Genomic DNA, 18,360 nt, shown 5'->3' on the forward strand with positions numbered 1-18,360 from the left:
AAACTCACCAACCATAACCCATTCCTCACGTCTAAACTCACCACCCATAACCCATACCTCACATCTAAACTCACCACCCATAACCCATACCTTACATCTAAACTCACCACCCCATAACCCATACCTCAAGTCTAAACTCACCACCCATAACCCATACCTTACATCTAAACTCACCACCCATAACCCACACCTCACATCTAAACTCACAACCCATAACCTATACCTCACATCTAAACTAACCACCCATAACCCATACCTCACATCTAAACTCACCACCCATAACACATACCTCACATCTAAACTCACCACCCATAACCCACACCTCACATCTAAACTCACCACCCATAACCCACACCTCACATCTAAACTCACAACCCATAACCTATACCTCACATCTAAACTAACCACCCATAACCCATACCTCACATCTAAACTAACCACCCATAACCCATACCTCACATCTAAACTCACCACCCATAACACATACCTCACATCTAAACTCACCACCCATAACCCACACCACACGTCTAAACTCACCACCCATAACCCATACCTTACATCTAAACTCACCACCCATAACCCACACCTCACATCTAAACTCACAACCCATAACCCATACCTTACATCTAAACTCACCACCCATAACCCATACCTCACATCTAAACTCACCACCCATAACCTATACCTCACATCTAAACTAACCACCCATAACCCATACCTCACATCTAAACTCACCACCCATAACCCACACCACACATCTAAACTCACCACCCATAACCCATACCTCACATCTAAACTCACCACCCATAACCCATACCTCACATCTAAACTCACCACCCATAACCCACACCACACATCTAAACTCACCACCCATAACCCACACCACACATCTAAACTCACCACCCATAACCCATACCTCACATCTAAACTCACCGTCCATAACTGAAGTGCAGTTGCAATTTAAGTCGTCAACATCTTCTTCTTCCCCCAAAGCTTTCTTTTCTCTCCACATCAACATTTCTTGGTGTCTGAAACATCAACATTTCTTGGTGTCTGAAATATCAACATTTCTTGGTGTCTGAAACATCAACATTTCTTGGTGTCTGAAACATCAACATTTCTTGGTGTCTGAAACATCAACATTTCTTGGTGTCTGAAACATCAACATTTCTTGGTGTCTGAAACATCAACATTTCTTAGTGTCTGAAACAACACTCGACCGAGCTAAGACAGTTCTGCATAGATGGAATTATTTCTAACATACATTTGAAATCAGTTATACTTTAGTAAGAGCGTGGCTAGGCGGTAGAGAGCTAGACTGCTAAGTCTCGAGTTCGAATCCGGGTTCAATTCAGTAGAATGTCCCTGAGTTCACCCAGCTCTGATAGGTAGCTAACTTACGCTAGCGAAAACAAAGGCGGCTACGCGTAGTGCTGACCACACTATCCCTTTCACATGCCGAGGTCTCTGAAACAGGTGAACTCTACTTCATCTGACCTACGTGTCTTGGGCACAAACGGGAAAAGATGATACTTTTGCGTATAAGAGAAAGTATAGCAATATGGAGCTAACACACAGTATCAGAGAAAGTATAACAATATGGAGCTAACACACAGTATCAGAGAAAGTATAACAATATGGAGCTAACAAGACTGGCTGTTTACTACATCTTTTTACCTCTGTCGGTCTGCATAACGTCTGTAGTTCCCGTCTTTTCTCTTCTGCCGAAAGAGTTTGTTCCCCATTATGCCTGTGGATGTGGATCAAATTGTGGATGTGGATCAAATTGTGGATGTGGATCAAGTTGTGGATGTGTATCAAATCGTGGGTGTGGATCAAATTGTGGATGTGGATCAAATTGTGGATGTGGATCAAGTTGTGGATGTGTATCAAATCGTGGGTGTGGATCAAATTGTGGATGTGGATCAAATTGTGGATGTGGATCAAATTGTGGATGTGGATCAAACTGTGGATGTGGATCAAGTTGTGGATGTGTATCAAATCGTGGGTGTGGATCAAATTGTGGATGTGGATCAAATTGTGGATGTGGATCAAATTGTGGATGTGGATCAAATTGTGGATGTGGATCAAGTTGTGGATGTGTATCAAATCGTGGGTGTGGATCAAATTGTGGATGTGGATCAAATTGTGGATGTGGATCAAATTGTGGATGTGGATCAAACTGTGGATGTGGATCAAATTGTGGGTGTGAATTAAATTGTAGATGTGGATTAAACTACACGTATCGGAAAATTGGTACAGATAAGTTGGATTTGATTAAACATAATGTAAGCATCGATACTTTTCAGCCTGAATAATAGATGGACAAAGTAAGGCTGATAACAATCCCTGTAGTTTCACATCAAACCCTAATCAAGGTTCAAACAGGATTCATCAAATATCACCAGTTGGTATATAATGTGAAGGACATTTCGTGCTTTTCTGTGAAGGTGTGATGTGGCTCTATCAGGAAGAGTGAAGACTTCTCAAAACTCACGGACACTAAAAAATATACACACAACCACACACACACACAAAAGATGGTTTCAAAATGATGCCCTTTGATGTTGAAAAAAACTATTTTATTTTGAGACCTTCTCTTTCCTGCCAAGATGTTTCATAATAGCTCCACGTTTCACAGTAACTGTTTTATCATGATCCAAAGTTCAGAAAACGCTTTTAAACAATATTTTTTTAAAGTCGTAGACGAACGTATTTGACATACTAAAATCTCTCTTCGATGTTATTCAATGAGCAGGAGTTTACAGTCGGGTTAACATGACTTTACAGTCGGTTTACATGGCTTTACAGTCGGGTTTACATGGCTTTACAGTCGGGTTTACATGGCTTTACAGTCGGGTTTACATGGCTTTACATTCGGGTTTACATGGCTTTACAGTCGGGTTTACATGGCTTTACAGTCTTGTTTACATGGCTTTACAGTCGGGTTTACATGGCTTTACAGTCTGGTTTACATGGCTTTACAGTCTGGTTTACATGGTTTTACACTTGTAATCCCTCTGCTGAGGTCTGGTTGTAAACACTGAGCTATAAAAAGACAGTAACTGAGCCCTAAGTTCTGCCGCGATCTGTGACGCCGCTAAAGTGGGCAAACAAGGTTTAACTGGGCGATAATCTCAGCCCACTTAATCGGATCTTACAGTGGGGAAATATTACACGGGTTGATCGTGGGATAAGTCTCCAGTGGGGCATAACATATCTTAGATAAGTAAATAGTAGGATAAGTCTCCATTGGGGCATAACAGATCTTAGATAAGTAGATAGTAGGATAAGTCACCAGTGAGGCATAACAGATCTTAGATAAGTAGATAGTAGGATAAGTCACCAGTGAGGCATAACAGATCTTAGATAAGTAGATAGTAGGATAAGTCTCCATTGGGGCATAACAGATCTTAGATAAGTAGATAGTAGGATAAGTCTCCAGTGGGGCACAACAGATCTTAGATAAGTCGATAGTAGGATAAGTCTCCATTGGGGCATAACAGATCTTAGATAAGTAGATAGTAGGATAAGTCACCAGTGAGGCATAACAGATCTTAGATAAGTAGATAGTAGGATAAGTCTCCATTGGGGCATAACAGATCTTAGATAAGTAGATAGTAGGATAAGTCTCCATTGGGGCATAACAGATCTTAGATAGGTGGATAGTAGGATAAGTCTTTAGTGTGGTACAACAATAGCTCTTAGATAGTGAGATAGTAGGATACGTTTCTAGTCTGGCAAAGAGAACAGATTATAGATAGGTAGATTGTAGAATATTGGGAACGTATTTAATATTGGTTAGGGCAAGGTTAAATGGTATAATCTGATGGAGAAACACAAAATTCCATCTCGTAAGAGTATCTAAATAAGAATCACCCAAATAGACTCTACTATAGATCAATCAGTACAGAGGAACCCGCTAGACTTTAAAAAAAACAATGAGCAAAGGTTGTAGAAGTGATAAATAAACCTGTACAAACCTTATAAAATGATGTACAACGTACACCAGCTTGCTTGACGAAGCCACGGATCTCTGTGTAGAAAACACACCAGCACAATGGGCCAGATAAGGATTGCACTACACAACTCAAACTCCACTGTCTTATTCACATGTCTCTTAGCCTAAAACACCACATATCTGGCGCAGTACGGCATCGAATGCAGCATATCACATACAGCCCTGTTCCCACTCGTCCGTGAAAGCTGCATGTCCCATTAGCTAGGCACTATAACGCCAGCCAACCGTGACACAAAATACACATTTTAAAACTAAAATGTTCTATAGAAATCAAAACGTTTAAAATCATTCCTTGGCAAACATAGTTTTAAAGCTAAGGCGGCTTATCAGTACCGTACACGAAGTTTTGCTGACGTTTTATTGTACTGGCACAATAAATAACCTGTGTCTGTACATTCTAGACGATTGTTGTCGTTAGATCTAGACTAGCAGACCGGGCGGCGTCGCACGGGTGTCTTGAAACTGTCTTATGGATATGGAGATTTCTTGTATTTAACTTTACGTGTTTCGACCTTTCTTTAAGCAATGAGGATAAACCGGTTGTTACGCTAGTGTAAAACCGGTTGTTACGCTAGTGTAAAATAAAGAAATAATTCATTGACGATAAAAAAATCTATTGGAAAACCAATAAAGGCCACCAAACTATTTGTTCTATCCATTTAAAATAACAACACAATAATTCATCTTGTTCAATAAACCAGCATCATTTAAAACTGATAATGAACAATACACTCAATATTTTTCAATCAAAAAGCGAAAAATAAAGTGCATTTGCAAAAGTTGAAACATTTTAATATAGGTCTCATATTTAAATTTTAAATAACGACACTACTGTACTGTTAAGCGATTAAGTCTTTAGGGGGTGGGGGGTGGGGGGGTGTAAAATAGAAATAGTTGGGCTCTTGACAAGGGAGCACCAATAAGGCTCTTGACAAGGGAGAACCAATAAGGCTCTTGACAAGGGAGCACCAATAAGGCTCTTGACAAGGGAGCACCAATAAGGCTCTTGAGAGTTTGAGGACCAGGTGGAACTATTGGGAAGGTAGGCTTAGCAGCAGAGGCGTAGCGAGGGGGGGGGGGCGGGGGGGGACGCCAAATTGACAGTTTGAGGGGGGTGCAAATGAAAAGTTCGAGGGGGGGGGTGCAAATCGAAAGTTTGAGGGGGGGGGTGCAAATGAAAAGTTCGAGGGGGGGTGCAAATCGAAAGTTTGAGGGGGGGGGGTGCAAATGAAAAGTTCGAGGGGGGGGGGTGCAAATCGAAAGTTTGAGGGGGGGGTGCAAATGAAAAGTTCGAGGGGGGGGGGTGCAAATCGAAAATTTGCTCCCGAGGGGGGCGCCAAATTGAAAGTATGTCCCCGGGCGCCGGGAAGGGTCGCTACGCCTCTGCTTAGCAGGGAGCTAAAAGACAGACGGATTAGGTGCTAGCGAGGGTTTATAAGAAAAACAGGGAGGTGGGGGGGGGGATATGGAGTAGCGTAAAGAGTTTGATACAGAGGAGTAGAGAGTATATTTTATTACAGGAGTAGAGAGTATATTTTATTACACGAGTAGAGAGTATATCCGTTTTAATAAGTTTTGCCTAGGGCGCTAAATAACCTAGTGCCGGCCCTTCACACAACAGCCGTGTTGTCTACAAAATCTTAGAGCTAAAAGTGCGAATCAATTTGCTAATGAGAATTCCCGAAATATTTTAAACTAAACAAACTTTTGATGAAATAGATTTTATGTTCAAGAAATTTGCTTTCAAGAGAGATGTGACCTGTTCATCAACACACTCTTTTGTTCATACACATGTATACAGAAATTTGTAGGTTATGTCGACATTCTTATACATAACACACTTTGATTTAAATTTCAGTGTTCTTTACTTTCAGTATTTCAACTGATAGGAAAATATGGCATTATAAAGAGTTTCAGCATTGACTTTTTGTTAAATCTTTAGTTCGTTAATGTGCAGCTCTAGAAATCTAGCTAGATCTAGAATCTAGATCAATAAGATGGTTTTTAATGTGCTGGTTTTATTTATATTTTTTCACGGCGACGAGAAATTGGAAGATATTTTATGGCCTTTTTAAGTTCTTCCAATAGAAGAAATATGTCGAGTGGGAGGAGGGTGATAATCTATGTTAGTTTTTTGTTTCTTTGGTCCGTTAGTATCTTGTACGGCTACACTCATCCGAGAATCAGATGTCATAAAGCTGAAAGTATATTAACAATATGCATTAACATCTCTATTTTAATTATTTTATCAAAACAATGTTGTTTTTATTGTTTGCATTTAATAATAAATATATTTAAAATTCAATACTGTATACCTATAATATAATAAAAGTATTAAACTTTTAATGTTTCGTAAAGTAATCATTATAGATTTACAACTAAAAAAGTATCTTGATCAATCTAAAATGTTAGTGAATTAGTAAATTACTTAGTGCTTAATTTTGAATATGATTTGTCAATAAAATAAATATGATTGCAAGTAACAAACGTATTTATTTGGGTTTATTATTTTAATAAATATGTTTTTAATGAATGTGTTTATGTTTGCAAATTTAAAAAAAAGCAATCTATCTTATATTTAAGTATGTAAATTTATATTACTATTTATTGTCTTTACACTTACTAATTTTATCATTGGTATATTTAAAAGATCTATTCATCATAACGTGTATTCTATCAATAAAACAAGATTAATTGTGAAACTACTTAAATTAGAAATTGACACATTGGCTTTGTGAACTAATGAGACTACAAGAAAAGTTAAAAGTATATTGACTCTGATTTTTTAAAATATTCACTTTCGAGTAACGACACAAGTAAAATCCGGTATGTGTGGAGAAAGTTTAGTTACATTGTTTCAAATGAAAGTTAAAACCTAGTAAAATATTCAAACAGTAACATTTATTTACATATTTAAATAAGTCTGAAGTTTTCCCTTCATGCATTTATGTTTTAAAACAATATATAATCAAAGTGTGAAGTTATGTTTAAAATGTTAAAAAAAGAATAAAACCACAAAATAACCAGATTGATAAATGAATTTTGTCAGTAAAATTATCTCAAAACCAGAGCACAGAATATCGATACACTAACCTGAGGTATACACTTTCAAAGATTAGTGCTTTTCATTCTTTGAGCACTGCTCTCTCTGGCATTAAAGGAGTTGTCAGAATGACCTGCTACACCCAGACATAGCCACTTCATACAGCAACTAGGTAGAAGGTATTTTTTATATTAGATGGTTGAAACTATGTGTAGAATAATTGAAATAATTAAATAATGAGCTATACATCTCTAGAATTTGCACATGATCTTGCCCTACCCACAGTCGATGCGTTAGTAGTCCTCTCACTGCGCATACGTTTTAAGATTAACAAGAACAACAATAGACAGGCACTTGAGTGCAACCCGCAGGGAAAGCGAAAAATATGAATGCCCAATTGAATAACTAAAGACAGCAGGAATGTCATGTGAAGTTGCAACATCAAAACCAGGCTACGGTACAGAATGGAATGTTATGATTGAGGCCCAAAAAGAGGGTTAAATCAAAGAGTTAACTAAGTCAAATAAAATAAAATATTTAGTTTTCTTTTGCAATACAAGTTCTTATTTACATGTTTGATTTAATACTCTAATTGAAATTGAATAGCTCTATAGAACTAGTCGTTGTTTATTGGTTATATTATATTAAAACAGCAATAAAAATATATAAACGACTTTTAAAAAGACAAAAACTCTATACACCTACCAATACAATGCGGCTAGCATCACAATTAGTGTAATTATGACAGCGACAACAATCAATGTGATTTCTAATGATCCTGAAAGTTGAGTCAGATGCTTAATTCTAAATGTATACCTATATACAAATCACACATATGTATCAAACTATATAAGACTATGTTTATTTATATCTCATCATATGTAACTTAAAAAACACACACACACACACTCTCTCAGACAGATATATATAAATAAATAAATAAATAAATATATATATATATATATATATATATATATATATATATATATATATATATATATATATATATATATATATATATATATATATATATATATATATATATATATATATATATATATGTATGTATGTGTGTGTGAGAGTGTGTGTGTGTGTTTAAGTTACATATGATATATATATATATATATATATATATATATATATATATATATATATATATATATTCTTGTAGGATGGGGTGAGTCTGGAAAACATTGTGACCATGGTCAAATCTTATTAAGTAAGAAGTCTGTATATTTCTTAAAATCGTCTTTGTAGTTTTTGCTACATACAATAGACCTTTTAGCATTGATTGTAAAATTGACTACTGATCTAGACGAAACTTGGAAGTTTCTATTCTACTGCAGTTACTGAGTGGCTCTAAACTTCCACTGAAATGTCTTCAGCATGGATGTCGTTAGACTAATTTACAGTGTAAAATCGGAAGCGTTTAAAGCTTAGTCAAACATCCCTTGCGGTTCTCATATACGTGTACGTGCACGCCAGTTACAAAATCAGACATTCATTCAAAACTATACAAATACGTGTAGACCGTAATAAAATTACTTTTAGAAGTAAATAAAACATACATTGAGATCAAATGTTGAAATTATTTGACATCTATGTCTAATAATATTTTAAATTTCTATATAGTTACAATAATTATAGAAAATAATTTGAACAATTGAAAGTAGAATAATTTCCACTTCTGGTAATAGGAAATCGCTGAAAAGTTGATACATAACTACAAATTTGATATAATACTTAAATTTCAACATTCATCAACCTATCTGTAACGGTCCTCTAGTTATCGTGTTCACAGACACACACACAAACACACACACACACACACACAAATACACGGACAGAATTGCTAAACCCAGTTTTCCAGTTCAATTACGTATAAAACGCCGGAATTTTGATAAATCTCTAATTATTATTTTTGCTGACTAAAATTATTCCCCTATACTAATATGTGATAAATTATTAAGGTATATAGCGATGAAAAATGTCATCTATACTCTATATACGGGAAAGTAAAATTCACGATTGCGAAAATGCACAAAAATAAAATAAAAAATAAGTTTAGTATGATGAAACCTTACTAAAGCTATATACTGACATGAATAAATAATTGCATTATTGTGATGTATAGCATATATTTTCTACTTTTTAGTTCAATCAGGAAACGTGGGTTTTTTAAACTTTTTTTTATTTTCTACTTTTTAGTCTTTGTCTGTTTGTTTGCTTTAAAATCTTGCTATCGATTTTATCTTCTCGCATTCACTTTTATTTTTGGGTAAACGAAGACAACTCGTAAAAAAAACGTGCCTTGAACCCGTGTCGAGTGGGGTTAGCAATCGTGTGCCCAACCACTCGACCATATCTTCTCCCCCATACTAGCCACCAGTTGTTACGTTCTGGTTGTTTGTACACAAACACCGCGTGACAACTACTCAGAAAGCAAAAAGAGGGAGAGTACCGAACCTTGTTTTCATCAAATTACAATTACTGGGTTATGTCCCTTTTTCCCCACTTTTTTTTTAACAATTATATAGCGGTCTAAAATGATCAATAAAATGTTTCCATGGATCAATTTAGTAATAATAACAATTGAATATTCTATTGTCATCGGAAACAAAGCTTCCCTGAAAATTCAGCGCGCTAGCTAACTGGGAAGTGCCCGAAATTTCGATCGCAAGATTTGATTGGAAAGACGCGACAGCAAGTTAAAGAAAACGTGGGAAAATACATTTTCCCTAAGAATACATTCAAGCACACGCACGCACGCACATATACACGCACGCACGCACACACACATACAAACACACACACAAATGTAGCTAAACAAAGACTTTTACAAGGAATTTTCAAAAACTAACCTAAAATATTAAAATTTGATTGACATTAAAAGGAGAAGTTAAGGAGATTGATAAAAAAGAGATTATATTTGTGTCTGTCGTTATGCCATTTGTGGGGAATGTAGATACGGTGTGTGTGGTAGGTAAGATTTGATTTTTGTCTGTTGTCACTGTTGTAAACAACGATCTTGTTTAAGAGTACGAAATTGTTTGTATTGTATCTGAGAAGCTGAATGATGTTGTGTTGTGTGTGGTGATGTAATGTGTATGAAAGGTGAATACGTGGAACGGGTCACTGCGTGTGTGTATGTAGCATGTAGTGAGACGCGAGGCCGGGTGTGTTGAGGTGTATGTTGTACGGAGTGAACGAGGGTACAAGGGAAGCGACTGATCGGGTGACAGTGGCTGTGTTGTGAGCGAGAGAAAGGTGGTGTGTAGGGATGAATGCGAACGGGAGTTGAAGGTTGAGTGTCAAAGCAAGGAGGTGGATTTTGGGACTGGAGGACGGGAGATAGAGAAATAAAGAATACTGTAATAGCCTCATTCGTGTTGTGCTTTCTTTGGGATTCAGCCACCCTCACATTGTGGTTGTGTTTGTGTTGTGTTTGTGTAGTGTTTGTGTTGTGTTGTGGTTGTGTTGTCTTGAGTTTGTGTTGTGTTTGTGAGAATCGTTTGTATCGTTTGAAACAAGAAGTTCATTTATTAATGCCATCTACATGTTAAAGACAAATTAGTCTTGAGACTTTAATTTAAAAGAAAAAAGCTGAAACGATTTGTTAATCATATAAAGAAAAAATTAATTGTTTTGGTCGATGTAAGCTTTTAAATAATATCTTTCTAAAGTCTACCTAACATTTCTATTTTGTAGAATAGGCCAATAGCTGAAACTTGTAGAACGAATACACCGTTTGGTTTGTTAAAAATAATTTTTGTTTATGCTTCATGTTACCACCTTATGCACCATCAGCAAGGCAGAAGCGACAAAACGCTAGACTGGTAACCCTTAAGTCTCGAGTTCGAATCCGGGTCCAAGTCAATAGAACGTCCCTGAGTCCACCCAGCTCTGATTGGTATTCACCTCACGTTGGGGAAAGTAAATGCTGCTGGGCAAAATGCTGACCACACTTCACTTCATTTAGCTAGGTCAATAAACATATGAACTTTGCTTATTCTATCCTATGGATATCTAGGTCTTAAGATGATTGTTTGGTGGTCTTTATCTCTACTAATGCGCCGTCTCTCAGCATCCTAGTTCACGGTCATGTATCGTGTTAATGAAGAGTTGTTAATGTGCTCGGTACTACTGTTTACAATATGTGAGACTTTATTCCATAACAGCTGAGATCTCTAAAGTATTGGACCTACTGTTTACAGTATGTGAGACTTTATCCCATAACAGCTGAGCTCTCTAATGTATTGGGACCTATTGTTTACAATATACAAAGCTAAACGTGCGCGCCAACTTGCTAATGAGAATTCCCGAAATATTTAACACCCAACAAAATTGTAGAATCTAGATTTCAGAACCTTGCGATTTCATTTCGAGAAAGGTTTGAGGCGTTCTTCAACACACTGTTTTTTCTATACACAGCTATACGGAAACAGGTAGTTTATGTTGACATTCTTATACGAACAATTTTATTTAAATTTCTGTGTCCACTACTTTCAGTATAACTAGATTTAAAACTATGGCATTAATATGAGCATCAGCATTGACTAGACATAGATCTAGAAATAGATAAACACATTTATTTCGTTCACATGTAGAAATCTAGATCTATGCTATGGACAAAGTATGTTGTGTCCGTATGAACAAAGTATGTTAAGTTGTGTCCGTATGAACAAAGTATGTTAAGTTGTGTCCATATGAACAAAGTATGTTAAGTTGTGTCCGTATGAACAAAGTATGTTAAGTTGTGTCCATATGAACAAAGTATGTTAAGTTGTGTCCGTATGAACAAAGTATGTTAAGTTGTGTCTGAATAAACAAAGTATGTTAAGTTGATCGGTGTCAGTATGAACAAAGTATGTTAAGTTGTGTCCATATGAACAAAGTATGTTAAGTTGCTCGATCTGTGTCCATAAATACATCAAATCAAAAGATGTCGCTTGAATTTCCGGCTATGTTATTCGTTCAGTGAAGCTACTAGATCTAGGTACGTTAACCCAACCTTTTTGCACTTGTTCATCAGCCTTAAACTTTCGTCCTCATCAAATGACGTCACTCTCACCTAGATAGTGACCGCTCTGTAGTCCCCACCCCCCAACTGTATATATGACGTACTGATGTCAGGCTACAGGAACTAAAAGCTTAATGAAGCATCCAAGTACCAGGAAATGAAGCTGCTGTTGTTGATTTGTTTGATCTTTCTACCTTGTGAGTCTCTTTATTACAGGAATTTTCTTAAGCCCTATTTGATCTTTCTACTTTGTGAGTCGTTTTATTACAGGAATTTTCGTAAGTCTTTTCTTGCTGAAGTATGTGCGATTTCTCCTTGATTAATTACCGTGTCTTTTACATACTAGTCTACACTCCTTTATATGATGAGTACTGTAAATTTATTTACAGATAATACAGTGGTACCTCGAGATACGAGTTTAATTCGTTACGTAACATTGCTCGTATGTCAAATTGTTCGTATATCAAAGCAGTCTTTTCCCTTGAAATTATATGAAGTATCATGAAACCGTTCCAGCATACCCCATTATTGCTATCACAGCTGTTTTTGTTACGTATTTTAAATAAGAAATATGCGTTCATAAATGTAACAGGCTGTATTGTTGTGAATTATGTATGACAGCCGAATACCTGGCCAAAGGTAGTGAATGCGTGAGCGAAATCATTGCATTTCATTCTTTTTTTTTATATCGTTCACTGACTGGAGTGAGTGAATGTAGGCTTTACAAGCTGTGTAAATTAAGGTGGTCAGTGGCCACAATATCAAAGAAGACTGCAGGACGTGATTATGTCCGAGAACCGTGTGAATTTTAATCGTGTCCTCAAATGTATTTTGAACTTTAACACTTGACCACACTTGGTCCTGATATACTTTATGTGTATGCGTATGTGATGGAGATACTCTGTTCATCTATAGATATTCTTCTCATGTAAATAAAGTTATCAAGTTACACAAACTAGAGTCCAGTGTCATGTATTCATGAACAACCGATGTGTTTAAACCAAAGATATATGGGGTGACAATCAATCACAAATTGTGGATACAAAATAAATTAAAAGATAATGCAATTTTCATGACTGGTTTTCTCTTTACTAGCCTTTGGCTTTTTCGCACGCTTTACTCATTTTCATATGTAGGAGTTTAAAAAATCTGAGGTGTGGCGAGTCGGTTAAGCTCATGGTTGCTAAACCGAAAAGTCTCGAGTTCAAACCCTCGGGCAGATGAGGCTCGTTAGTTGGGGGACAGACAACTCCAAAATAAAACAATTTCTGCCTTATAGTTTGTTCTTGGTTGGAAATAAGCTATGTTAGCAAATCCAAAAAAAAAGCAGGCTGAAATCGGAGCTAATGGCCTTAATGGCGCACAACCAGTATACCAGTGAAACTTATACTTAATTAAAATTACGAAATTAAGAAACAAAGAAGAAGAAAAAAATCTGTTACGGTAGTTTGTTTCTTCCTTCTGTTTAGAATATTGCTGAAAAGAGTTAGACTAAGTAACTAAATTGCTGCCTAGCAAGTTGCAAGCTTGTCGGGTGTTATTTGCCATGAACTGTAAAACCCATGAATCTGGTTACTCGTGTCTCTAACTTTCCTCGTAAATCAAAGCAAAAAAATTGCTCGTATGTAAAGATAACACTGTTTTATTTTTCAATATGCTTATTAAACTATCTGTAAGAAGAAACTTCTAAAACAAAAATAAACTTGTCTTGATATACCAGTAGATTATTTTTTATATCAACAGATGGTGAGTGCCAAAAAGGATCATTCGGGGCGCTAATAATTGGCTACGAACGTGACTGTGTCAACACGTACTGCGAGTACACTGGTCGGATGTACGGATACTTTTGGACACCTTTCAAACGTTCACAACCACATGTCAAAATAGAGCATTGTGTATACTTAACTGCTTTTCAGTGCTATCAAAAAGATCTTAAAGTATGTGAAGACGAAGACTTGTGGTATGATGTAAGTTGGCATTAATCTCATAGTTGTAATGACGCTAAATACGAGCTTAGTTTGAGAACGTCCATGACCTTACCCATGACCATGAGCATGACCATGACCATGACCATGACCCTGACCATGACCCTGACCATGACCGTGACTGTAACCCGTGACCCGTGACCCTAACTCTGCCCTTGACCCTGCCTCAGACCCTAACAATCATGTGTATTAATGTTGACCAAAACGTAAACAATAGAGTTTAAAATTATATTGGAATATATTGTTCCGGAAAAAAAACAGACCTTTTTTTTTGGCTGACCTACAAAATTGCGTGCGAAATTAATATTTTTAATGAATGCTATTTCAGTTCTGCAACGTGTGGACTGTATGCCCAAGAGCAGAGCATTGTTTTTCGTCTAGTACAGGCTTTTTAGAAAATCGATGCTCATGTTATAAAGGACCACCATACCGGTTTGCACTTAATCGGATGAGAAGTATGCATTCGAGATGGTTTCGATTAATATTTCTATACGGTAATAATACATTCATCGCACAGAGCAACACCTTTAACCGTCAAATTGAACCAGGTAAGTTATTTCTCAAATAAAGCGGTATTGATCTCTCTTAAAATGTCAAATATATTCTTATTTAACAGTAATGGGGAGGGCACTTTCAGTGTAATCGGGCTATAGGAATGTTTTTTATTTTTAAAAAACAATTATTTCAAAATCAAATTAAATATTATTCTTGTTACAGTGAATTTATATCGAGTCTTAACTACGTGAAAAGTTTGAAGTAAATCGATCCGTATTATTCGTCACAATTTTGCTCGCGCGTTTTATAAATAACTGACGATAGACAGTTGAATCAAGTTAAATAATATATTTTTGAGAAATCGGAAACTGCGTAAACTACTGCTTACAGTCATTGAAAATCACGTAACATTTTACAGAAACCAGTAAATAAAATCCTGTATGTATATATATAATCCCGTCCACCTAAAAAAATCTCTATTTTCTTTTTGCACGATTACAATACTTTCTCTATACTTCGTATATACGAGAAAGTAAAAAGGAGCCGGAAACAGCTCAATAGTTGATGGAAAAGTACAAGTTCGATATTATACTTGTGGTTTTCCCTCAACTTTTCAATATAATACTTATTTATGAAATCCGACAACAGAAGTAAATAAACCGGGAGTTATCTCCCCTAAACTTTCTCGAATATTCTAATATAAATCTACGAGGGATAGCAACTCAGGACATAGACAATATTTGTAATCCATTTTAAATTACTTAAACTTTTTATAATAGAATAGAATCCCGTAAAAAAAAGAATTGCACACCAAGTGAACGCCTAACAAAATGTGCATAAAAGTGCGGGATATTAGTAGTACTTTATAAATTTACATGCGTTTTTTGAGAAATCGGAAATAGCGTAAATTGGTACTTCCGGTCAACGGAAATTACTCAAAATTTGACAGAAGGTAGAGAATTACCTTTTACTTACATGTGAAATTTCATTTATCTATCTGAAATAGTACGCAAGTTATAAGCTTTTGAAAAACTCAAAGTAGTAAAAGTACCATTTCCGGTTAACGGAAATCGCTCAAAAGTTGATCAGGATATACGATTTTGATAAAATACTTATATTTGAAATTTCATCAACCTAGCTGTAATGGTACTCAAGTTATCGTGTTTACACACAGACAGACAGACAGACACACACACACAGACATACGGACAAGATTGCAAAATTATGTTTTTCCGTATCAGTGAGGTGTAAAACGTCGAGATTTGTAAAAATCTCGATTTTTTTTTCACGATTACAAGACTTTCTCTATACTTCGTATATACGAGAAACATCTATTCAATTAATTATTTCGCCCAATTCAACTCAATGTCACATATAGTAAATGCTTTTGTGTAGGTCATCACTTAATACGTTGTTTAGATATTAAATGAATAACAATCAAACAAGCCTTAAAAATTGTTTGTCTTAACAGAAAACTGGAATCCTCTAAGTCCACAGCCGTCAACTGCAGGACACCATCGAATGCAAGCAGGTATTATTTTGTTGATTCTGGAGTATTTACTAAACTTGGTTTAGCTTATGTATGATTTGGTGCGTCAAAACGTGAAGGCGAATTTGAACCGAACGAATAATTGCAAAATATACAAGAAAAGCTATGCTTGTCCCTGTTTGGTTAAAAATACAGCTTTCTATTTAGACCTACCGTATGTTTCTTGACCTCGACACAGTGGCGGAACTAGAAAAAATGGGCCACCCCGCAAAAAAAAATTTTGGGCCCCCCATACATGTATATATATATATATATATATATATATATATATATATATATACACAATATAACAATGCTTTTTTGTTCTCCTAATCGACGCCACTAAAAAAGAACGGTAGGCTACGTCTTTGAAGTTGTCTATATGTCTGGCGGTCTCTCGAGCTATAGTCTGTGCATTTTTCTCAAAGACGTTTGCCGACTATCGTGTTTGTTTGTAACTGTAGAAGAAAGATAACTCGACCTCCACCTAATTTTTTTTTTTTAATTTTTTTAAAATAATTTAGCCAGGATTTTTGGGCCCCCAATCGGTCTGGGCCCCCCCGCATTGCGGGGTCTGGCGGCACTGTAGTTCCGCCCCTGCCTCGACATATATAAAAAGAAAGTGAGATCAGCGCTATGCACAGCCGCCTTAATTTCCCAACACAAGCCATGCACCCATCAGAGCTGGGTAAAAGATCTTACTTGAATCACTTTCAAAGTAACCTCCGGCGTCCGGAAGTGGTTACTGCCTCTTCCTAATTTCTAAAATACCGATAACTTGGGTACAGTTTCAGTTAGCCGTAAGAAACTTTATAAAATTACATAGGTATATGATCGTTTTAATTGTTTGCTGTCAAATTTTGAGTGATTTTCGTTGAACGGAAGTAGTACTTTATGTTATTTGTGATTTCTCAAACAGTCATATTCAACGATTCCTTTATAAAGTACTAATTTAGCGATCTAGTAGACGCATTGCTGTTGTTAATTTGGTGCACAATTAATTAATTCGTCTCGGTTCTATTCCGTTAAAAAGAAAACGTTAGTATAAAAATAATTAATACAAAACAAATTTATATAGTACGATAGAACTGTACGTGCCATCACCTTATAGTGATATAAGAATTGACGAGAGAGTTGAGGGGAGATCACTCCCGCTTTATTCTGCCTAGCTGTAGGTTCTTTCTGGTTCTCAGAAAGATGCGCTACGGAAAAAAGCACACACAGAAAAAAGCGCAAACAGAAATTTGCGTACACAGAAAAATGCCCAAAGAGAAAATGCGCAACCAGAAAAATGCACACACAGAAAAATGCGCAGATTGAAAAATGCGCACAAAAAAAACAACACCCAAATAAAAAATTGAGCACGCAGACAACTAAACAAAGATCACTCACCAATGAGGATTATGGCTATTTGCGTGTGTTGTGTTCGCGCATGTTTGAGTTTGCACGTGCCAAAGTGCATACATATTTTTTATTTAATAAAATGCTGCATCATATTAAAAAAAGAATACCTTTGAGGCTTTTCTCATTGGCGTCCATTCTCTGCCAAACCTAAAATTAAGAACGAAAAAAAAGAAGAAAAGGCATCTATAATAGGTAAATCTTAGGAATTTATTATTCCACTTCCGGTTATCGGAAATCGCTCAAACGTTAGTAGGTATCTACGATATTAATATAATACTTATATATGAAATTTCATCAACCTAGCTAAAACGGTACTCAAGTTATCGTGTTTACACACACACACACATACACACACACAGACATACGAACAAGATTGCAAAATTATGTTTTTTCTGACTCAGTGAGGTGTAAAACTTCGAGATTTTCAAAAATCTCCATTTTTTTTTCTTGCATGATTACAATACTTTCTCTATACTATGTATATATATATCGAAAGTTAAAAGCAACAATCCAATTATATTATCGTCATGTTTGTTGCTCTATTGTTTACAGAATCAACCCTTGTTCAGATGAGCGCTGTGTTTGCTGTCCTACTTTCTATAACCATTTGTTTGCAAAGCTCCGAGGGAAACAGCGGACTTGCAATGTTTGAAAACAATCCAAATTAAAATCATTTTAGCTTGACACAATCTATTATCAAGGTTTTTAAATCAGACTTTCCATCCATTGATGCCGATGATTTGATTTATGATACAACAATAACAATGTCATTTTTATTATAATCATTTTTATTGCAAGCCAATACTAGAAGTTGTACTAATTCAAAAATATGCTTAATTTTTTTCTTTAATGATAGTATCCCCT

General features: G+C 36.0%; 1 protein-coding gene and 1 long non-coding RNA gene across 2 annotated transcripts; one reads left to right on the forward strand and one right to left on the reverse strand.

Moving 5' to 3' along the window:
• Positions 1–934: 934 nt before the first annotated feature.
• On the reverse strand, positions 935–4,161 carry LOC131930964 (uncharacterized). The gene is made up of 3 exons (XR_009384207.1): positions 3,984–4,161; positions 1,678–1,750; positions 935–1,028 (listed from the first exon to the last, which is right to left on the reverse strand). It is a non-coding gene; the product is annotated as an uncharacterized LOC131930964 (long non-coding RNA).
• Positions 4,162–13,646: 9,485 nt separating this feature from the next.
• Positions 13,647–18,164, forward strand: LOC131930965 (uncharacterized). Its single transcript, XM_059287633.1, has 5 exons — positions 13,647–13,680; positions 13,828–14,051; positions 14,398–14,617; positions 16,036–16,095; positions 18,049–18,164. Exons 1-5 carry the CDS (start codon positions 13,647–13,649, stop codon positions 18,162–18,164), a joined length of 654 nt encoding a protein of 217 aa, XP_059143616.1.
• Positions 18,165–18,360: the final 196 nt, after the last annotated feature.

This window comes from Physella acuta, unplaced genomic scaffold (assembly GCF_028476545.2).
Source record: "Physella acuta isolate Inbredline_101_S28 unplaced genomic scaffold, ASM2847654v3 ptg001870l, whole genome shotgun sequence".
NCBI lineage: Eukaryota > Metazoa > Mollusca > Gastropoda > Physidae > Physella > Physella acuta.